This window comes from Bufo bufo, chromosome 9 (genome assembly GCF_905171765.1).
Source record: "Bufo bufo chromosome 9, aBufBuf1.1, whole genome shotgun sequence".
Taxonomy (NCBI): Eukaryota; Metazoa; Chordata; class Amphibia; order Anura; family Bufonidae; genus Bufo; species Bufo bufo.
In genome coordinates this window covers 219,152,142-219,175,925 of record NC_053397.1, presented here as the reverse complement: position 1 = coordinate 219,175,925, position 23,784 = coordinate 219,152,142, and the positions used below count along the sequence as shown (strand labels likewise).

Here is a 23,784-nt window from a genome sequence, read left to right as displayed (position 1 = left end):
GGACGTTAGAAGGCATCTAGAAGTCTAGAAGCAAGTCTTGAAATTTTTCAGAAAATTTCCAAAACTCACTTTTTAAGGACCAGTTCAGGTCTGAAGTCACTTTGTGAGGCTTACATAATAGAAACCACCAAAAAATGACCCCGTTTTAGAAACGATCGTTGTTAACCCTTTAGGTGTTCCACAAGAATTAATGGAAAATGGAGATCAGATTTTCCATTTTAATAATTTTTTTTTCCTCTAACAAAGCAAAGGTTAACAGCCAAACCAAACTCGATATTTATTGCCCTGGTTCTGTAGTTTACAGAAACACCCCATATGTGGTTGTAAACTTCTGTACGGGCACACGGAAGGGCGCAGAAGGAAAGGAACGCCATATGGTTTTTGGAGGGCAAATTTTACTGGGATAATTTTAACTTGCCATGTCACATTTGAAGACCCCCCTGATGCACCCCTAGAGTAGAAACTCCAAAAAGTGACCCCATTTTGGAAACTACGGGATAAGGTGGCAGTTTTGTTGGTACTATTTTAGGGTACAGATGATTTTTGGTTGCTCTATTTTACACTTTTTGTGAGGCAAGGTAACAAAAAAATTGCTGTTTTGGCACGGTTTTTATTTTTTGTTATTTACAACGTTCATCTGACAGGTTAGATCATGAGCTAGTTTTATAGAGCAGGTTGTTACGGACGCGACAATACCAAATGTGACAACTTTTTTTTGTTTGTTTCAGTCTTACATAATAAAGCTTTTTTTTTTATTCTTTTTTTTTTGTGTCTCCATATTCTGAAAGCCATAATTTTTTTTAACATTTTTTGGGCGAATGTCTTATGCAGGGGCTCATTTTTTTTGGTATAAGATTATGGTTTGATTGGTACTATTTTAGGGTGCATAAGACTTTTTGATTGCTTGGTATTACACTTTTTGTGATGTAAGGTGACCAAAAAATGGCTTTTTTGACACTTTTTAAAAAAAATATTTATTTTTTACGGTGTTTACCTGAAGGGTTAGGTCATGTGATATTTTATAGAGCAGGTCGTTATGGACGTGGAAATACCTAATATAAATTTTTTTATTTTTTTAAGTTTTACACAGTAACAGCATTTTTGAAACAAAAAATCGTGTTTAGTGTCTGTGCAGAGGGTATAGCCCATCTGGGAGGAGCCAACACTTTTCCTTTCTAGTGTCAGCCTCCTAGTGGCAGCTGGGCATATACCCATGGTGCTGTGTCCCCCTATGCATCCAACAAGGATTTTATGGTAAGTACAAAAATCAATTTTTTGTTTTTCCATTTTATGAGAGCCCTATTTATTAATTTTATGGGTGACTGTCTTTTAGTTAGGAGCTCTTTTTTTGCGGGATGAGATGACTGATTAGTAAGATTTTGGGGTGCTTATGAATTTTTGATCGCTTGGTATTACACTTTTTGTGATGTAAGGTGACAAAAAAAGGCATTTTTTTTACGGTGTTCACCTGAGGGGTTAGGTCATGTGATATTTTTATAGAGCAGGTCGTTTCGGACGTGGCAATACCTAATATGTATACTTTTATTTATTTAAGTTTTACACAATAATATCTTTTTTGAAACAAACAAAAAATCATGTTTTAGTGTCTCCATAATCTGAGAGCCATATTTTTTTTTATTTTTTGAGCGATTGTCTTAGGTAGGGTATAATTTTTGCGGAACGAGGTGATGGTTTGATTGGCACTATTTTGGGGTGCGTATGACTTTTTGATTGCTTGCTATTACACTTTTTGTGATGTAAGGTGACAAAAAAATTGCTTTTTTGACACAGTTTTATTTTTTTTACTTTGTTAACCTGAGGGGTTAGGTCATGTGGTATTTTTATAGAGCAGGTTGTTACGGAGGAGGAGAAACCTAATATGTATACTTTTAAAAAAAAAATCTTACATTTAACACAATAAAAGCATTTTTGAAACAAAAAAAAAATCATGTATTAGTGTCTCCATAGTCTGAGAGCCATAGTTTTTTTTATTTTTTTTAGCGATTGTCCTATGTAGGGGCTCATTTTTTGCGGGATGAGGTGTCGGTTATATTGGTACTTTATGGGGGGGCATACACCTTTTTGATCGCTTGGTGTTGCACTTTTTGTGATGTAAGGTGACAAAAAAGGCTTTTTTTTATTTTTTTTTTCAGTTTTATTATTATTTTTTTATGGCGTCTATCGGACGGATGGATCATGTGATATATTTATAGAGCCGGTTGTTACGAACGCGGCGATACCCAATATGTGTGTGTTTTCTTATAAAATCAGGGGAAAGTGGCGTTTTTTTCTTGTTTTTTACTTGAAACTTACCGTATTTATCGGCGTATAACACGCACTTTTTCCCCCTGAAAATAGGGGGCAAATGATGTATGCGTGTTATACGCCGATATTCATTGCGGCCCGGCAAAGATGCAGCATCACAGACTGTGCTGTATGAGCCGGGAGAGAGGAGGGGCTGGAGTCCGTAACTAGGGGCGGGGCCCGGTGCAGTCACTGTACTCTTACACCGGGCCCCGCCGCTCACCAAAGTATTTATAAACGTGAATCCTTATCCTGTTATTAAGCTGCCCTCTCCCATGTTCCCATGTCCCCCCTGTATCCCCATAGCACTTACTTAAGCTTCAATAGCAGGCAGAGCGGACGGCAGCAGTAACGTCACTCACTGACGTCGAGCGCCTGCTCCGCCCCCTTTATGAATGAAGCAGGCGGAGCAGACGCGCGACGTCAGTGAGTGACGTTACTGCTGCCGTCCGCTCTGCCTGCTATGGAAGCTTAAGTAAGTGCTGTGGGGATACAGGGGGGACATGGGAACATGGGAGAGGGCAGCTTAATAACAGGATAAGGATTCACGTTTATAAATACTTCGGTGAGCGGCGGGGCCCGGTGTATTGGGGGACACTGTTATGAGGGGGATCTGTGGATGACATATAGCAGTGTCATCCACAGATCCCCCCCATAACAGTTCCATCCACAGATCCCCCCACCCCATAGCAGTACAATTTGAAATTTAATTTTTTTTCCTGAAATTTCCCTTAAAATGAAGGTGCGTGTTATACGCCAGTGCGTGTTATACGCCGATAAATACGGTAATTTTTTTCATTAAAAACTATTTTTAACTTTTTTTTTAAACTTTATTTCTTTCCCACATCTGTATTGTAATGCATTGCCTGTTAGTGTATGACACTGAGTCATACACTAACAGGTTGCCTAGGAGATGGGCCTGAGGCTGGATCTCCTGGGCACCTGTAGAAGGCAGGTCCCCATGCCATGCAAGGCATTGGGCAGCCTCTGCATGGCATCGGGCTGCCTTGTCACACATCAGGTCCCACGCCACAGCAGCGCGGGGACCCGATGCGCTTCTTCACCCGCCGCAAACCACTTCTATGTCACGGTCAGCGCTGACCGCGACATAGAAGTGGTTTTCGGCGGGTGAAGGAGCGCATCGGGTCCCCGCGCTGCTGTGGCGTGGGACCTGATGTGTGACAAGGCAGCCCGATGCCATGCATAGAAGGAGTTAATCCGCCGGCATCGCTGTAAACAGGGACCGGGCTACCAGGGACTGCCGGACCCCCGCAGTGATCGGGCGGGCGCAGCTCCTGCACTCGCCTGATCAGCCCGCCGTGCATGAATGGTGGAATGCGTTCACGGCATTTTGCGTTAAGGGGTTAATTTCAATAATAATTCCTGTTTTTGGTAAGCTCCCCTAGTGGTAAACTTTCTACACATGGTTTTATACACTACTTTTTAGCTGCCTCTGTAGCAGTAAGTTGGGGTGCCCTGTGGTTTGACACCCACCGATCCAAAGGTGTGCAGTGCAGGACGGGACAGGTCGTTAAGAGTGACAGACACTCTCTTTACAGCTGCTCCTACCTCCGGCCAAGAGGTGAACATCCTGAACGGAGGACCCTCCTCAAATCTATGAAAATAATTTTTCTAAAGCAGACAAACCCTTAAAGAGTGGGGAAAAACATTCAAATTTAAATGGTCTACATAACCAGTAAAGGTAGATTTATAGAGATAACTTATGGCCATTTGTCATCACCTCATTAGTGACCTTATTAATAAGATGGTAAATCTAGACTTTTTTCAAACTTTTTTCTTTTTACTTCTGTGAAATGTTTTTGGCTTTTTTTCAATTTTGAAAATTGGGGTTCGGAATCGGTGATTCTGCAGACACGCGGGGTCTTCTGGAGGAACGGCATCACTCATTCGGAGATTGCACGGTTTGATCTATTTGGCTTTTGTAAGGGGGAGCTCATAAAACGTTATTGTGTTTTTGTTCGCATCATTTCAGTAGACGTATAATTTTATGAGGTTATAATGAGCTCGCTCCTTCTTACTCCGTAATGGAATGATAAATTGGGCTTCCAAAGGATATTCTGAAGTCCCATTAACGGCTTTTGACAATCAGCTTTTAGTGTCTCATCTCCTCTGGGTAGGATTTTATGTTTTTTTTTTTTTTTTGTTATATGTTTTAATCAGAAGGGTAGCTCAAGAATTTCAGAGACTCTAGAAGCCGCTCACTGAACCCCACCGGCATCGACGCATTTGACGAATTGTCACTAGTGCAGCGCAGTCTGTAAGATGAAAATTTGCCGAGAATAGTTACTTTACCAACTTGTTTCATTACCTATTGAAAAGTTTAGCAACACATTTGTATTGTAACTCCTCACCACTTTCTGAATATTTGCTTGCCATCAGTGAATAGAAACATTCTGGTTTAGAGTCTAGACAATCCCCTGGCAGATAAACCCACCAGCCGAAAGGTCACTTTCTTGTTTTGATCGTTTGTCACAACGGATCCGCTTGGCGGCCATACTGTTTGGATCACCTCGATTGGTTACAAATTTCACCTCTGATAATTATTAGATTGGCTAGACCCAGAGGTTGAAACCCTTAACCAATCTAATAATTATCAGAGGTGAAATTTGTAACCAATCGAGGTGATCCAAACAGTATGGCCGCCAAGTGGATCCGTTGTGACAAACGATCAAAACAAGAAAGTGACCTTTCGGCTGGTGGGTTTATCTGCCAGGGGATTGTCTAGACTGGATACAACTGTAACAAAAACCCAGCTGTGAGAGCTATTAGGTCTTTACTGATGTTCAAACTCTATAGTGTATTTGCGTTCACTGGTGGCAAACAGAGTTCGAAAATGTGGAGTCCTTTAGAAAATTGTGTTGTTTAACTGCGGGCTATGATCTAAATGGCGTGAAGTTGAACATTGAAAGATCTGATCAATGGGGTCCCGGGATCTGATATTGATGATCTATAGGTCATCAATATACTAGCACTGCCCAACCCCTTTAATCCTAGGTGTAACAACCCGTCTGTCTGGTGCCCACCGTCCTGCTCCAAGTAATCACTTCCCTCCTGCATGCGCCATATGCCTCAGTCAGTGCCAATGTGCCTCAGACTTCTGACAGTGCTCTGTGCCTGAGCAATAAGGTCCTTTAGTTTCCTTCGTTTACTAAGATGTGTTTGTTCCTGCATAGGTTCTTGACCCCCTTCTTCTGTCTGCTGCCTGCCCTGACCTCTGCCCTCCGCTTACAACAAAAATACCAGTCTTGACATTTGCTATGTCTGTCTATGATTCCTGCCTTGGTACTATTGGTACCTGCCTCCTAACAAAATAGTTTAGTTCAGGGGGTAGCGATGCCTCTCTGCGAGGGGTTAAGAATAGGAATGCACAGCTCCTTTGACTTCCATTCAAAGGTAACTCCAATAGAGACAAAATGGGTCCATGTCTCCAGTTGGCCATAATTATATTAGGCATCTCCTGAAGGTGTTTTTTTTTGGGGGGGGGGAGGAACAGTTTTGGTCTGTAGGTGGCGCTGTATACTTTATGCAGACCCATTCACTTCAATGGGGCTGCAAAAGATGTGGACAGCACTCCGTGTACTGTCCACATCTGTTGCTCCGTTCCGTGGCCCCGCAAAAAAATATAACGTGTCCTATTCTTGTCCGTTTTGCGGACAAGAATAAGCATTTCTACAATGGGCCGCCAGTTCCGTTCCGCAAGTTGCGGAAAGGCACACGGGCGGCTTCCGTTTTTTGCGGATCCGTGGTTTGCGGACCACAAAAAAAGGCACGGTCGTGTGCATATAGCCTTATACAATGCAACTAAGAAGAGCTGCAGTGTAAAGCACTGGGCAGGGCAGATCAGCTGCCCAAGCCTGTGATGAGACAGGAGTGAAGACACTGCAGCAGAGCTGAAGTCGCTGATCATAGCAGTCAAAATAACAACTTAAATATCCTTTTTTTTATCTTTTTCGTTTAGTGAACTACCTGAGCGGGAAGAAGGGGAAGGAGAGGAGACCCCAACTTTTAGCCACTGGGGGGCTCCCCGAGTGTAAGTGACGCTTTGTTTCCACCTGAGCATGTTTACTGCTGACTTGATTTGACTGCGTCATATGTTCTGATCTTCAGAGTTGAAATTTGGAGAGAACCTCAAGTTTCCCTGGGGATCAGTATCGTTGGAGGACAATCCATCATTAAACGCCTGAAGAATGGGGAAGAGCTGAAAGGAATCTTTATCAAGCAGGTTCTGGAGGACAGTCCTGCTGGAAGAACCAAGGCTCTGAAGACCGGAGATAAAATTCTGGAAGTAAGTGCAACTAAAAGAAAGCAAAGTCAATGGTGACTGCAGATAAACCTAATATCTTCCCCTCTTCCCATGTCCTACTCACATGGCTCTCATGGGGAGCTGTTTGAGGGGCTCCATGCATCGCACTGCTGCTTGTGCTGACCAGTGGCATACTGTAGACTCCAAGGCTGTCCTCCCATAATCCCTATTGGGGTATGCCCTCAATTTGTCAATATATTGATACACGGGGTCATGTGCTGCCATTACCCTAAGTGTCATCATAACCATTGGTGGCTTATCACAAGGGTATATTGGTCAGATTGGGGCCCAACCATTCTATTATCTCTGGCATCGGCTCGGCTCAACTTTTCTAGGTTGCAGCATGGTCAACCATTAGTCAGTAGATGACTTTCTGGAAAAGCCAAGTGGAGCTAACAGGGTTCCTAGTGCTACGTCACGTTCTTCTCCCTACTGCCACTTTGTTCATGTGATCGGTGGGGCTCACCGCTTTCGTATCCTCGCCTTTCCTCTGAACACTCATGTATAAAATGTCAGTATTGTTTCCAGGTGTATTGGTCTGATCAGGCTGAATATCATTTCCAGGTAGCCGGCGTAGATCTGAAAAACGCTACACACGATGAAGCTGTGGAGGCCATTAAAAATTCGGGAAACCCCGTCGTCTTTGTCATTCAAAGTTTATCAGCTGCTCCACGGGTGAGTATTGACTGGCAGCCATACACGGATTAGGCGTTGTTCACATCCCTGCTGGACGTTCCGTATTTCTGGTCCATCAAAGGAACAGAAAAACGAAATGCAAGCTGGAGATGGATCCATCACAAATGTCGCCCAACGAACCCATCAACTATAAAGGTGTCCGTCATTTCACTAGACAAAAAAGCACAGCATGCTGGACGATTGTTGTCCTTTATTTTTGAAAGGATTTGTGACGCCCATAACAGAACCCCCAACACGGATGTGAACGAAGCCTTAAAAAAAGTTGTCTGCTTTCTTCCATAAACACACCTCTCCATGGGTTGTGCGTGGTCTGGCAGCTCAGTCCTGTTAACTTCAATGGAGCTGAGCTGCAATACTAGTTGTTACCTGTGGACAGGTGTGGTGCCGTTTCAATTGTGTACAAACCATTTAAATAACAGGAATGCTGAAAACGGCAATATAGTCCTCAGTTTTGCTAGCAGGGGTCTCAGATGGTCACGTAAGGCTACGGCTAGATGGGAGCAACATCCCATCCTATTGTGACCCACAACCTGAAGCATTGGTTTTCATGTCAGCGTCACAGCGGTATTGCTTACAAGACAACCCAAATCAATAGGCTGGTCCTGTGGTCAGTGTAACAAAAATACAGCTCCTATGCAGACCTATGTATTTCCATGGTAACAGACTAGTGATGGACAAACATCGGCCGGGACATTTCGCGAACGCGCGTTCGCAATCAAATGTCGCGAACCGAGCGTTTGCTGCGGGCCCCAATGACTTTATTGCAGGCGAACCTGAAAAACCTTCAGGTCATATTTGCAGCCACCAAATACTTAAGAGAAGTGCACAGATAGTCCCACAACATGGACAGTGACATACCAGAGGGGGATCAATGGCAAAAATTCCCACAAAAAATATGTATTTTAATCAGGGGCCATTTTTATGCATCTTAAAGGGAAACTCTCAAAAATGTGCCCTGCTGGAGCCTAGAAAATTTTATTTTAGGCCACGGCAGTAAAGGCCCCAAAAATTAGGCATTCATCTGACACAAAGGACTTGTGATGAAGTGGCTGGAGGCACATTAGGCGGTCACTGGATCCAAATTTTACTTTCGGCAAGTACAGGCCCCAAAAATGAGGCATTCACCTGACAGAAAAGGTATTTTATGCTGCTGTATATACATAAGACATATATAGACAAGAAGCATTCTTTGTTCTGGGTGGTGGCGGATATGTGTGGGCTGGCATGAGGAAATTCAATTACACGTGGTCATCACAGGTGTTGAATTCCTCAGAGATCCATGCCTAGAAATGTGAGGTAGTCCACACTGTCGAGAGCTAGGCGAGTTCGCTTATCGGTCACGACCCCCCCTGCTGCGCTGAACGTCCTTTCGTACAGGACATGCGACGAGGGGAAAGCCCAGAGTTCCATGGCAAATTGTGCCAGCTCTAGCCACAGGTCAAGCCTGCACACCCAGTAGTCCAGGGGTTCCTCGCTTCTCAGAGCGTCCACATCGGCCATTAACCCGATGTAGTCAGACACCTGTCGGTCTAGGCATTCCCCGGATCCGGAGGGCGGCTGTCGATGAGTTGGCTGAAAGAATGATCTCATATCCGAAGTGGCCAACACACCTTCAAATCGCCCTCTTGAAGGTGCGGTAGGATTGGTACCCACACCTGTTTCGCTGTGGGTGGAAATTCCGCAACAGAAGAGTGCAGCATCTCTCGCAGCAAGGCCTGGAAATGCTGCATTCTGCCATGATGTTGGTAACATGTCCGCCATTTTGTGTTTGTACCGGGGGTCTAAGTACGTTGCCACCCAGTACTGGTCCTTGCCCTTTATGATTTTTATACAGGAGTCCCTCTTCAAACCGTGGAGCATGAAGCCCCCATTTGCACTAAATTGGAAGTGGTGGAGCGCCCTGGCTCCTGCTCATCGCCCAGGAGAATGTCGTCCTCGGTCTCCTCCCTCCAGCCACGGACAACACCAGGGATCCCAGAAAAGTTTAAAGTCCCCCTCACAGCCTGCTCTTCTTGCTCCTCCTCCCCCCAGCCACCATCCTCCTCTGACTCCTCTTCAGACTCTTGCTGATTTGTCTCAGATAGAGTAGCCCCCCTGGGAATTTATTCAGCATTGCGACTTCCTCATCTTCCAGCTCCTGCTCCTCGACGGCTTGATCAATGACACGACGCAATGCACGCTCCAGAAAGAAGGTGTAAGGTACAATGTCACTGATGGCGCCCTGGCTGCGACTGACCAGTTTGGTGATCTCGTCAAATGGCCGCAGAAGTCTGCATGAGTCGCGCGCATGAGCAGCCACTGGCGCAGTGAAAAAAAAAAACCTCCCCAGAACCTGTCCTGCCGCAGAGTTCGTACAGGTAGTTGTTAACGGCACGTTTCTGCTGGAGCAGCCTATCAAGCATATACAAGGTGGAGTCCCAGCGCGTCGGGCTGTCACAAATCAGACGTCTAATGGGCAGGTGGTGTCGCCGTTGAACGTCAGCAAGACGAGCCATGGCCGTGTTAGATCTTCTAGAATGGCCAAAGATTTTCCTGGCCTGCCACAAGACGTCCTGGACCCCGGGGTATTTGGCAATGAATCGCTGCACGACTAAGTTCAGGACATGTGCCATGCACGGCACGTGTGTCATTTTGCCCTGTTTCAGCGCGCTCAGCAGATTGGCACCGTTGTCGCACACCACTTTACCAACTGTCAAATTGAGCGGGGTTAGCCACTGATCGGCCTGTGACCGCAGAGCTGAAAGCAGTGCAGGATCGGTGGGGCTCTTGGCTTCCAGACACAACAGCCTCAGCACAGCATGGCAACGTCTCACCTGGCACGTCAAATAGGTTCTGGGGAGCTTGGGGGGTTCAGCGGAAGAGGCGGTGGAAAAGGAGGAGTCAGCCGAGGAGGAGACGGAGGATGGAGGAGGAGGAGGAGAAGATGCAGGCCTGCATGCAATCCGTGGCGGTAACACAAAATCCACATGGGAGCCACGGGTTACAAGCTTTACGGCCCTCAGAAGGTTCACCCAGTGGTAAAAGTTATGTACCTTCCCTGCCCGTGTTTGCTAGACCACGTGTCTGGTCAGATGTATCTTGGCACCGACACCAGAGATATATTCACTTGCCGCTGAACATGGCCATATAGCTCTGGGATGCCCTTCTGGGAGAAATATTTCCTTCCGGGGACCTTCCATTGCGGTGTGCCAATGGCCACAAATTTTCTAAAGGCCTCCGAGTCCACCATTTTATATGGCAGTAGTTGGCGGGCTAGCAGTTCCGACAAGCCAGCGGTCAGCCGTTGGGCAAGAGGGTTATCCGGCATCCTCAACTTTTTACGCTCGAACATTTGAGCCACGGAAGCCTGCCTTCTGCCAGATGAACGCGACAACGGCACGGTGAAAGGTGGAGAGGAGGACAAATGGGAGGAGAGAGGAGAAAGGGAAGAGGCAGGACATGGAGCGCCGGGAGTGTGGCTTTGTGGATTCTGATGGTGTTGCTCACACTGGGCTCGGTTATGGGAGGCCAGGGGCCTTCTTAAGGCGGTCATCCCTAGGTTAGTGTTGGGCTTACCGCGACTTATGCGTTGACAGCACAGGCTGCAGATGGCAACACTATTGTCAGCAGCCGACACATTAAATAAAGCCCACACTGCGGAGCCATGTGCCGGCGTCCTGAGAGCGCCAGATATGACCGTGCATGGTAGATGGCTCGCTCCAGATACATTTACAGGTATATCGCAGCGCTCAATCAGTATTTTGTGGAAGAAGGTATATCACACCCCTCAATCAGTTTTTTTTGGGGGGCAACAGGTATATCACACCCGTTGCAATTAGTTGTTCAAATAACGCTTGTCCCTCTATATACTTGCGGTATCGCAGCAGAATCGCTCACAACTGCTGCACAACACAAATGCACTATATACTTTCTATGTTAGAAAGTATATTCTAAGTATATCACACCCCTCAGTATGTCACACCTATACCAGTTCTTAAAAGGACTTTTGTGGCCCTATTAGCTAGCGTTTGCTGTCCCTAACAGCCTGTCCCTGCTCCACACAGCAACCTCTCCCTACACTGGCAAAACACAGAATGTAAAATGTCGGCCAGATCGGGTTCTGTTATAGGGTGGGGGGTGTCCATGTGCTGAAACGTCTCAATTAGCTGTCCTGTCCCACCTGATGGATGTGTCATGGGTCAAAGTTCGGCGCAATGCAAAAGAATATGGCACCGGCAGACATCGCCGTATGTTTGCATGTTCGGCGAATCGCAAACGCGCAAAGTTCGCCGCGAAACGAACTGCAAGGCCATCTCTATAACAGACTACAAATGTAGTCTGATCCTGCAGTCCTGTGTTGTTTCATTCCATCTCCCCCTTGTCTACTATATGCACTTTAGCAAGAAACTGGGATTGTATGGAGTGGAGTAACCAAGTACTGTATGACTATAGACTATACAGGGTTCGTTTGTAATCTGTAACCATGGAGGCGCCATAGTCTGCATAGGAACTGTATACACAAAATGAGAGGCTTCACTTTTTTGAATTGTACATTAAAAAGAAAACGTGTCCCCAGACTAGAGGAGGAGTGTAATTTTAGAATAAAATATAACTTTTAATAAATAGGCATCAAACAATTGTCCTAACGGACACCATTAGTGTAGTACAAATATGTCATTAAAACTGAGAGGGTCCCATTGATAGTAGGTACCCCCCTAACTGGTAGTGATAATATAATCAATATATTGGAACAGTCTTACCAGATCCACTGTAGGTTTGTCTAATCAGATCGGATTTCATGCAGCGGTCATTTCAGATGTGATCCGGTTAAAGGTGCCCTGGAGGACTTGAGGTCTGTGCAGTCACAGTCATGTACATAGGAGTGGGTGCTGATCCCTAGTTAACCCTAGAGAGAAGGGAGGAAACTGATGTGACCCTACCTATCTACACAGAGCACCCGCACCGAAAGGGGCGACCCCATCCGGATACCTGCCCCTATAAATGGCCAATTCCCTGATCTAAGATCCCTAGTGCCCACTGCCGACGTGGCACGTTTCTGTCAATAACTCATCAGGTGTGTAAAAAAAAGGGGGGTATCAGAGATCAGATATTAGTAATGGCTGCAGCAGTGGTTTGATAAACTGCCTTAAGTCTAAGTCTAATGCATACAAGGGATAGTTACATAGTTATAAATGGAGTGGCATCCTAGATGAGAATACCTTCCAGTGGCAAAAGGTAAATGCAAAGTCTGCCACCCGGGAAATGGATTTAGCCCATCAGTAAAAATAAATAATATGCCCCTATGGTTAGGGAATTGGCCATTTATAGGGGCAGGTATCCGGATGGGGTCGCCCCTTTCGGTGCGGGTGCTCTGTGTAGATAGGTAGCGTCACATCAGTTTCCTCCCTTCTCTCTAGGGTTAACTAGGGGATCAGCACCCACTCCTATGTACATGACTGTGACTGCACAGACCTCAAGTCCTCCAGGGCACCTTCAACCGGATCACATCTGAAATGACCGCTGCATGAAATCCGATCTGATTAGACAAACCTACAGTGGATCTGGTAAGACTGTTCCAATAAATTATTCACTTCGGATATTTTTTGTTATCACTACCAGTTAGGGGGGTATCTACTATCAATGGGACCCTCTCAGTTTTAATGACATATTTGTACTACACTAATGGTGTCCGTCAGGACAATTTTTTGCTGCCTATCTATTAAAAGTTATATTTTATTCTAAAATTACACTCCTCCTCTAGTCTGGGGACACGTTTTCTTTTTGATTTATTTTGGGAGTGTATCGGGAGCTAATCACCAGTGTCTCCTGTTTGTTATTTTTCTATTGTAGATTAAAATAAACATGGTTGCAGATGTCAGGCGACAGTAAATCTGCAAACTTTTCTGACTGTAATGATCGTTACTTGTATATTTCAGCTGCTATCCGTTATGAAACCAACAAACAAGGGGAGCCCAGAGTCCATGCCACAGGTAAATTATAATGGTCCTTACCCAGTAAACTGTAGTTACGTTGTTCTCCATTTGATCCCCATGATATATTTCAGTGTTACATTTGTTTTACTCTTGAGCTGCAATCACTATTCTTCCTGTGCAGTCACTGTGCATATACATTACATTACTTATCCTGTACGGATCCTGAGTTCCATCCTGTATTATACTCCAGAGCTGCACTCACTATTTTGCTTGTGGAAGATGGTAGTCACAGCAGCATATCCAGTGCGCCATTTATTGGAAGCCTTGAGTGCACACACAAACAAAGTACGACGTTTCGGCTACACAGTAGACTTTGTCAAGTCTACTGTGTAGCCGAAACGTCGTACTTTGTTTGTGTGTGCACTCAAGGCTTCAAATAAATGACTCACTGGATATGCTGCTGTGACTACCATCTTTCATTGCTGTTCCTGGACTGCTGTGGATCTGCGGTCCCATCGCGGCTGTTGCATTCCGGTTTTGGTCTAAAGGTCCAGTTGTGCTGCTCTTCCACTTTTTGTTTGTGCTATTTTGCTTGTGGAGTCACCTGTGTACATACATTACTTATCCTGCACTGATCCTGAGTTACATCCTGTATTATACTCCAGAGCTGCACTCACTATTCTGCTGGTGCAGTCACTGTGTACATACATTACTTATCCTGTACTGATCCTGAGTTACATCCTGTATTATACTCCAGAGCTGCACTCGCTATTCTGCTGGTGCAGTCATTGTGTACATACATTACTTATCCTGTACTGATCCTGAGTTACATTCTGTATTATACTCCAGAGCTGCAATCACTATTCTGCTGGTGCAGTCACTGTGTACATACATTACTTATCCAGTACTGATCCTGAGTTACATCCTGTATTACACTCCAGAGCTGCGCTCACTATTCTGCTGGTGGAGTCACTGTGTACATACATTACATTACTTATCCTAGAGTATAATAAATGATATAACTCTGGATCAGTACAGGATAAGTAATATATGTACACAGTGACTGCACCAGCAGAATAGTGAGTGCAGCTCTGGAGTATAATACAGGATGTAACTCGGGATCCGTACAGGATAAGTAATGTAATTTATGTACACAGTGACTCCACCAGCAGAATAGTGAGTGCAGCTCTGGAGTATAATACAGGATGTAACTCGGGATCCGTACAGGATAAGTAATGCAATGTATGTACACAGTGACTGCACCAGCAGAATAGTGAGTGCAGCTCTGGAGTATAATACAGGATGTAACTCGGGATCCGTACAGGATAAGTAATGTAATTTATGTACACAGTGACTCCACCAGCAGAATAGAGAGTGCAGCTCTGGAGTATAATACAGGATATAACTCAGGATCAGTACAGGATAAGTAATGTATGCACACAGTGACTCCACCAGCAGAATAGTGAGTGCAGCTCTGGAGTATAATACATGATGTAACTCAGGATACGTACAGGATAAGTAATGTAATGTATGTACACAGTGACTGCACCAGCAGAATAGTGAGTGCAGCTCTGCAGTATAATACAGGATGTGACTCAGGATCAGTACAGGATAAGTAATGTATGTACACAGTGACTGCACCAGCAGAATAGTGAGTGCAGCTCTGGAGTATAATATATGATGTAACTAAGGATCAGTACAGGATAAGTAATGTAATTTATGTACACAGTGACTCCACCAGCAGAATAGTGAGTGCAGCTCTGGAGTATAATACAGGATGTAACTCAGGATCAGTACAGGATAAGTAATGTAATGTATGTACACAGTGACTCCACCAGCAGAATAGTGAGTGCAGCTCTGGAGTATAATACAGGATGTAACTCAGGATCAGTACAGGATAAGTAATGTATGTACACAGTGACTGCACCAGCAGAATAGTGAGTGCAGCTCTGGAGTATAATACAAGATGTAACTTAGGATCAGTACAGGATAAGTAATGTAATGTACACAGTGACTGCACCAGCAGAATAGTGAGTGCAGCTCTGGAGTATAATACAGGATCAGTACAGGATAAGTAATGTACAGTATGTACACATGGACTGCACCAGCAGAACAGTGAGTGCAGCTCTGGAGTATAATACAGGATGTAACTCAGGATCAGTACAGGATAAGTAATGTAATGTATGTACACGGTGACTGCACCAGCAGAATGAGTACACCATTTCTCAGCTTTTTATGTTTGAGTTTAGTTAACCGTGTATTAATGATGCAGAGCTGTACAATGTTGCGCATTTGGGGTCACATGATGTTTAGCTGATATTGGTTTATCATATCTGATGGCTGCCACCACTGTACATATACAAGGTGTATGGGATACTTGCTGTTTTACCATTGAGTTCAGATTAGCAATATTTTGGAGATGATGATTTTTAGATATTATTTTTTGCCAAATGACAAATTAATCATTACAAATGATCGCAGCGTGTTCTGTTTTTACTGATGGTCTAAGTCATTAGTACAGCGCCTGTGCTCTAATTATCCTCCGCTCTCATCTATTCTTTATTTTTTATTTAATTTCTCATTAATTTATTATGTTCTGACTTTTATTTGTTTTTTTTTCTTCGTTTTTTTTCTCTACTCCACATCTCGAGGCTTCTCCAGATGGCATTCACTTTTAAGTAAACAGGAACTTATTCAATTAAATGATTTCCCAAAGTGTAGCATTGATATTCAGAATCTGCCTCCAGTACCCAGTAATTATAGCAGCTAATCAGCTGTCTGATTGCATGTCATTCGTTACTTACCAAATGTGTCTTCTTACTGGATATTCGTGACTTTGTTACTTTTTGGAATCTTTTTTATGTATTTATTTTTTGTTGTGTTGTTTTTGATCAGAATCTTATTCTATTTAGAATCAGAACACTTTTAAAAGTTATAAAATGAGGATAGAATCCAGTGACAGTTGACCCGCCACATGTTCCCTGTTAGGAGTAGGTAAGGCCGAGCCTACTGGCCCTGGTCTGGCCTGCGTGTTGCTGCAATCCATAAAAACAACCTGTTTTACAGTGAATTGGATGGCTTTGCGTTGCTTGTTTTTGGTCAGGAGATTTATGCAGGTGTTTGAGAAGTTTAACCTGCAGAAACAAGGCAGTCCCATAAATGCCCAATAGCATGTTTATTTCCTCTCTTCCTGATCCCCAATGGAATGGTTATTTGCTCCCTTCCTGATTCAAGCATCATGTTTATTTCTTCTCTTCCCAGTGCCCAGTGGTATGTTTATTTCTTCTCTTCCCAGTGCCCAGTGGTATGTTTATTTCTTCTCTTCCCAGTGCCCAGTGGTATGTTTATTTCCTCTCTTCCCACTGCCCAGTGGTATGTTTATTTCCTCTCTTCCCACTGCCCAGTGGTATGTTTATTTCCTCTCTTCCCACTGCCCAGTGGTATGTTTATTTCCTCTCTTCCCACTGCCCAGTGGTATGTTTATTTCCTCTCTTCCCACTGCCCAGTGGTATGTTTATTTCCTCTCTTCCCACTGCCCAGTGGTATGTTTATTTCCTCTCTTCCCACTTCCCAGTGGTATGTTTATTTCCTCTCTTCCCACTTCCCAGTGGTGTGTTTTATTTCCTCTTCCCACTGCCCAGTGGTATGTTTATTTCCTCTCTTCCCACTGCCCAGTGGTATGTTTATTTCCTCTCTTCCCACTGCCCAGTGGTATGTTTATTTCCTCTCTTCCCACTGCCCAGTGGTATGTTTATTTCCTCTCTTCCCACTGCCCAGTGGTATGTTTATTTCCTCTCTCTTCCCACTGCCCAGTGGCATGTTTATTTCCTCTCTTCCCACTGCCCAGTGGCATATTTCTTGTCTCTTTTCCCAGTGCCTAGTGACATATTTCCTCTGCTCCTGGTGCCCAGTGCTATGCTTGGTTCGGCTCTTCCCACTGCCCAGCAGCATGTCTGGTGCTGAGTTACATATTTGGTCCTCCTATTACCAGGGCCCAGCAAAAAATTTTAAGACCCAACTATATTGTATCCAAGTAGGAGGCGAATCTGTCTACTTCCTCCACCACTAAGTCACAGTCTGCGTTTCTCAGCATTTCTTCTCTGATACCAGTTCGTGTTTACACTGTACATTCATCGATTCTATCCAGCATGTCTCGGTGAGATCCATGGGAGGTCAGCGCTCTCTCACTGTGATCGGCTGTCAGTGAGAACCTAAGCAGGGAGGACCCTTTTTGTATCCATTTGTCAGAAAACCATACTGTAATATTGTTGCTGATTTTGCTTGCGCCTTCAACATGGCATTGGACCATTTTCAGGCCCTTCTCTCAGGAATGCACCCATTGTTTCTGGCCTTGCTGGCTTTTTGTTACAATGTATTCCCCTTTTCCCATAAGTGCGTTTTGCTATTAGCAGAGAGATCTATTGCATAATTAAATAAAACCTGGTATTTGTGTTCCAAATATAACCCGCCGTCCGGAGAGCTAATAGATGTCCTGTGAAATACAAGACTGGGGAGAGGGCTTCTTAGTTTATTCTCCAGAACGGGCATGATGTTGAATCCTGGCGATTCTCCGAAGTTTTACTGCGCCCGCTGCCTGCGATTGTGCCAGGTAACCCAGAGGAAATCCTTTTATTTTTCACTTGTTCACTTTATTTTTTTTTCATTTTCTGGTCATTATTTTTTTTTCAAATGATTGAATGTTTTTTGTGTTAAATAAATTTTTTTGCTCAAGGTTGTAGCAGAACATTAACATTCTCATGATATCTCTTGTCCTCATGTGTAGATTATATTTTTAAAATTGTATGTATTGCATTTACTTTAAATATTTTACGTTTTTAATATTTTAAAGATTTTTTTATCCTTTTACTTTTTCATTTTTGTAATCTTTTATATTGTTTCCAGATTGTTTTCCCATTTCTTGCATTTATTTAGTTTCACACGTGGCTGTAGTAGAACATAAACTTTTTTTTTTTATTATGTAATAGAGATTTCTTGCTCTTATGCTGTACTGCGATATTGTCATGATTGTAGGTCTTGCACTTACTTCCTTTTTGTATTTTGCTGCCATTTGTAATTTGTATAAATAGTTTTTTTCTATTTATTATTTTCTATTTGATATTTTTCTTTAGATTTTTTTGATGTTTTACATAATATTATGTATTTTGTGCTGACTGCTGTGTGAAGACCTAATGACATTCTCCACCACTTTTCTGTGTTCCCCACTCGATGCAGAGCATCTCTCCGATACCTGCCGGCCCGCCACCACCACCAATGAAGCTGCCCCCTCCATACAGAGAGTCCCCCAGCCCCGTCACATCTGGATTAGGTCCTGACGTTGTGGAAAGCGATGGTGAGAAACTATTTTGTTGTATTTTTCAGAAGACAGAATTTCCCCATCACTTTAAGATATTATTGTTATTTTTCCTGTGATCAATCAAATCTGCATCGTATATAGAATTACTCTGCGTTCACGTCAGTGGAAAAGGTTGTTACTATTTCTCCTGTATTGCTAACTCTATCTATCTCATATCTATGTATCTATCTATCAACGAAAAATGGCGGCACTGGCTAATAAGCAAGTCTGGGTGCACGTCCTTAAGGGAATAGGCTTCTTACCCCAATTATAGTCCAGAAAAATGAACGGCACTCCAATAGGTTATAAGGAAATAACTCCTTTAATAACCCGTGCGGTGCAACGTTTTGGCTCAATGCTAGAGCCTTTTTTTTATCTATCTCATATCTATGTATGTATGTATCTATCTATCTATCTATCATCTACCTCTACATCTCTCTATCTATTTATCTTATATATACACTGCTCAAAAAAATAAAGGGAACACTTAAACAACACAATGTAACTCCAAGTCAATCACACTTCTGTGAAATCAAACTGTCCACTTAGGAAGCAACACTGAGTGACAATCAATTCCACATGCTGTTGTGCAAATGGGATAGACAACAGGAGGAAATTATAGCCAATTAGCAAGACACCCCCAATAAAGGAGTGGTTCTGCAGACACTTCTCAGTTCCTATGCTTCCTGGCTGATGTTTTGGTCACTTTTGAATGCTGGCGGTGCTTTCACTCTAGTGGTAGCATGAGACGGAGTCTACAACCCACACAAGGGGCTCAGGTAGTGCAGCTTATCCAGGATGGCACATCAATGCGAGCTGTGGCAAGAAGGTTTGCTGTGTCTGTCAGCGTAGTGTCCAGAGCATGGAGGCGCTACCAGGAGACAGGCCAGTACATCAGGAGACGTGGAGGAGGCCATAGGAGGGCAACAACCCAGCAGCAGGACCGCTACCTCCGCCATTGTGCAAGGAGGAACAGGAGGAGCCCTGCCAGAGCCCTGCAAAATGACCTCCAGCAGGCCACAAATGTGCATGTGTCTGCTCAAACGGTCAGAAACAGACTCCATGAGGGTGATATGAGGGCCCGACGTCCACAGGTGGGGGTTGTGCTTACAGCCCAACACCGTGCAGGACGTTTGGCATTTGCCAGAGAACACCAAGATTGGTAAATTCGCCACTGGTGCCCTGTGCTCTTCACACTGAGCACATGTGACAGACGTGACAGAGTCTGGAGGCGCCGTGGAGAACGTTCTGCTGCCTGCAACATCCTCCAGCATGACCGGTTTGGCATTGGGTCAGTAATGGTGTGGGGTGGCATTTCTTTGGAGGGCCGCACAGCCCTCCATGTGCTCGCCAGAGGTAGCCTGACTGCCATTAGGTACCGAGATGAGATCCTCAGACCCCTTGTGAGACCATATGCTGGTGCGGTTGGCCCTAGGTTCCTCCTAATGCAAGACAATGCTAGACCTCATGTGGCTGAAGTGGGTCAGCAGTTCCTGCAAGACGAAGGCATTGATGCTATGGACCGGCCCGCCCGTTCCCCAGACCTGAATCCAATTGAGCACATCTGGGAGATCATGTCTCGCTCTATCCACCAACGTCACGTTGCACCACAGACTGTCCAGGAGTTGGCAGATGCTTTAGTCCAGGTCTGGGAGGAGATCCCTCAGGAGACCGTCCGCCACCTCATCAGGAGCATACACAGGCGTTGTAGGGAGGTCATACAGGCACGTGGAGGCCACACACACTACTGAGCCTCATTTTGACTTGTTTTAAGGACATTACATCAAAGTTGGATCAGACTGTAGTGTGTTTTTCCACTTTAATTTTGAGTGTGACTCCAAATCCAGACCTCCATGGGTTGAAAAATTTGATTTCCATTTTTTAATTTTTGTGTGATTTTGTTGTCAGCACATTCAACTATGTAAAGAACAAAGTATTTCAGAAGAATATTTAATTAACTCAGATCTAGGATGTGTTATTTTTGTGTTCCCTTTATTTTTTTGAGCAGTGTATCTTATCTATTCTTTTATCTATCCATCTTTCATATCTATCTATATTAGTCATCTCCATCTATCTATCTATCTGCTTGTCTTTCTATCCATCCAATCTCTCTTTCTCTGATATCTAACATTCTAGACATAAAGAAATATAAGATTCTTTGTATAATATATTTAAAGATATATTCCAGAAACAGGTTATTCTCTGTCCCCTGAATACGGAATAAATATCTGATTGTGGAGTCCGACTGATGGGACCCCCACTGATCACACGAAGAAGGGTCCTGTATTTCACCTTATGGATAGAGCTGCAGTTGAGGATAGTCGTTGCTGCTGCTTTCATTTCTGTTGGACTGCGAGAGATAGCGGAGCGCCATACGTCTGTCTCCATCAGTCCCTTAGCGTACTTTCACATTAGCGTTTTTGCCGGATCCGGCACGTTTCAGCAAAAACACTTCCGTTACTGATAATACAACCATCTGCGTCCGTTATAAATGGATCCGGTTGTATTCTCTTTAACATTGCCAAGACGGATCCGTCATGAACTCCTTTGAAAGTCAATGGGGGACAAATCCGTTTTCTATTGTGGCAGAGAAAATGGATCCGTCCCCATTGACTTGCATTGGGGGTCATGACGGATCCGTCTTAATCAGTTTCCCAGGACGGAAATCAAAATCGAGCATGTTGCGGTTTTCTCTCCGGTATGGGAACGCAACTAAACGGAACGGAATGCATTTTGGAGCGCTCCGTTCTGTTCAGTTTTGTCCCCATTGACAATGAATGGGGACAAAGCTAGAGTGTTGTTTTTTTTCTGGTATAGAGCCCCTATGGCGGAACTCAATACAGGAAAACTTAAACGCTAGTGTGAAAGTAGCTTTAGAGGTGAATAGAGGGCAGTGTGCCTGCTCTACTGCTGCCCCTTCCATACGGTGGGACAGGACCCCCCATTCTCAGGATTATTATTTATTATTAAAGTGCCATTCATTCTATGGCGCTGTACATATGATAAGGGGTGTACATACATAATATAAAACAATTGCAATACGCATGAAGAAGAGCAGGTACAAGAGAGGGTCCTGCCCACGAGGGCTCACAGTACCAGCGGTCAGACCCCTGCTGATCTCAGTTATTTTCTATCTGTAGATAAGCGGAAAAGCCCTTTAAGGTTAATGTATTTTTCTAACTTGAAATATTCTCTTCTTTTTATTTATTTTTTGTGAACTAACTATCCCTGCTCCCCAATATATATGGGGTAGGGCAGGAAAAATCTCAGTAAGATGAATTCCCTTACGTTTCGCTCCGCCATTCACACCTCCTGTGTTATTCCTACGTTGTAAATCCTGCTGATCTTCCTTATCTTGTCATTGTACAATCATCCAGGGAGATGTGTGATTTTCTGACAGACGAGTATCCCCAGATTTGACCACTTTAATATACAGGCCAAAACTCTGAGGCTGCACTACTGTGTGAATATGAGCCGTGAAATCCGGGATTAAAAGCCTTAAATATGGGTTGTGTTTTATACCAATTATGACCAGCAGGCGGCACCGCTGAACAGTTGTTTTCAGCTAGGTTCTTATCAAGCTAAAGGGATTCTGCAGTTTTTTTTAAACTGATGATCTATCCTCTGGCTAAGCTAAGTGAACAGAGCTTAGCCGCGCCCAGGCCAGTGATACTAGTTGTGATGTCACTGGGCCTGCGGTAAACAGCGAGAATGCCGCGGCGCTACTGCCAGCGCCGCTGCCTTCTCAAACAGCTGATCGGCAGGGGTCCCGGGTGTCGGACCCCCGCCGATCAGATGCTGCTGATCTATCCAGAGGATAGATCATCAGTTTAAAAAAAACTGCAGAACCCCTTTAAAGTCAAGTTACTATTAATTCCTATAGGCGTCATGTAAACACGAAGGGTTAACGGGGCGCACAGTGTCTATGCACCTCCATATTGCTGAGCCACTGGTACTGTGTGTAACGCCATGGGCACTCTTTTTGCCACCATAATATATTTTGTTAGGCTGATAAAAGCCCTCCGTCCATCCAGTTCGGCCTGTTATCCTGCAAGTTGATCCAGAGGAAGGGAAAAACCCTCCTTGAGGTAGAAGCCAAGTTTCCTCATTTTAGGGGAAAACAATCCTTCCCGACTCCAATCGGGCAATCAGAATAACTCCCTGGATCCCCGACCCCTCTCTAGTAGCTATAGCCTGTAATATTATTACACTCCAGAAATACATCCAGGCCCCTCTTGAATCCCTTTATTGTACTCACCATCACCACCTCCTCAGGCAGAGAGCTCCATAGTCTCACTGCTCTTACCGTAAAGAATCCTCTTCTATGTTTGTGTACAAACCTTCTTTCCTCCAGACGCAGAGGATGTCCCCTCGTCACAGATGATGGGAGAGATCTCTGTACTGACCCCTCATATATTTATACATAGTTATTAGATCGCCCCTCAGTCGTCTTTTTTCTAAACGAAATAACCCTAATTTTGATCATCTTTCTGGGTCCTGTAGTCCACCCATTCCAGTTACTACTTTAGTTGCCCTCCTCTGAACCCTCTCCAGCGCTGCTATGTCTGTCTTGTTCACAGGAGCCCAGTGATTTGTAAAGTGGCAGGGCTATGTTCTCCTCATGGGCATCTATGCTCCTTATGATGCACCCTGTTATCTTATTGGCCTTGGCAGCAGCTGCCTGACACTGGTTTCTACAAGTCCTTTTTCTATGTCAGTCTTACCATTTAGTATGTACGGGTGACTTGCGTTATTCTTTCCCATGTGCATAACCTTACATTTGTCAGTGTTAAACCTCCTCTGCCACTTCTCTGCCCAAGCCTCCAATCTATCCAGATCCATCTGTGCCTTTGTGTAGCATCATATATTATGCAAGTAATTTATTGCAGAAATGCCTCAGTTATATGGCGTCGCGTTCAGTTTGCATCCATTTTGCTTCCTTCTGCTCTGACTTAAGTCACTTTTTCCCTCAGTTTAGTGTTCTTTTAGGCTAGGACTACTCTGCAACTTGTAGTCGTCTGAGATCAGATTGAAAATGTATCATTAATAGTGTTGAGCGACCTTGTGCTTTGCAAGTGTAGCGCTCAGGTTATCGAAGAATTCTGTAATGATTCCGTTACCATGGACCATAACAGAATTCCATGACGGCATGCACCACGGAAGCCATCATAATAATAGTCTATGGGCCGCATAAT

General features: G+C 44.2%; 1 protein-coding gene across 5 annotated transcripts in view; it reads left to right on the top strand.

Annotated features, from left to right (window-relative positions):
• Nucleotides 1-23,784, top strand: part of PATJ (PATJ crumbs cell polarity complex component) — a 193,764-nt gene that overhangs the window by 95,387 nt on the left and 74,593 nt on the right. For all 5 annotated transcript variants that reach the window (XM_040408093.1, XM_040408092.1, XM_040408091.1 and 2 more), the window contains 5 exons: nucleotides 6,284-6,355; nucleotides 6,433-6,610; nucleotides 7,193-7,303; nucleotides 13,240-13,293; nucleotides 18,469-18,586. In XM_040408093.1, the coding sequence (XP_040264027.1) occupies nucleotides 6,284-6,355; nucleotides 6,433-6,610; nucleotides 7,193-7,303; nucleotides 13,240-13,293; nucleotides 18,469-18,586 (533 nt within the window). The remainder of the gene's footprint in view (nucleotides 1-6,283; nucleotides 6,356-6,432; nucleotides 6,611-7,192; nucleotides 7,304-13,239; nucleotides 13,294-18,468; nucleotides 18,587-23,784) is intronic.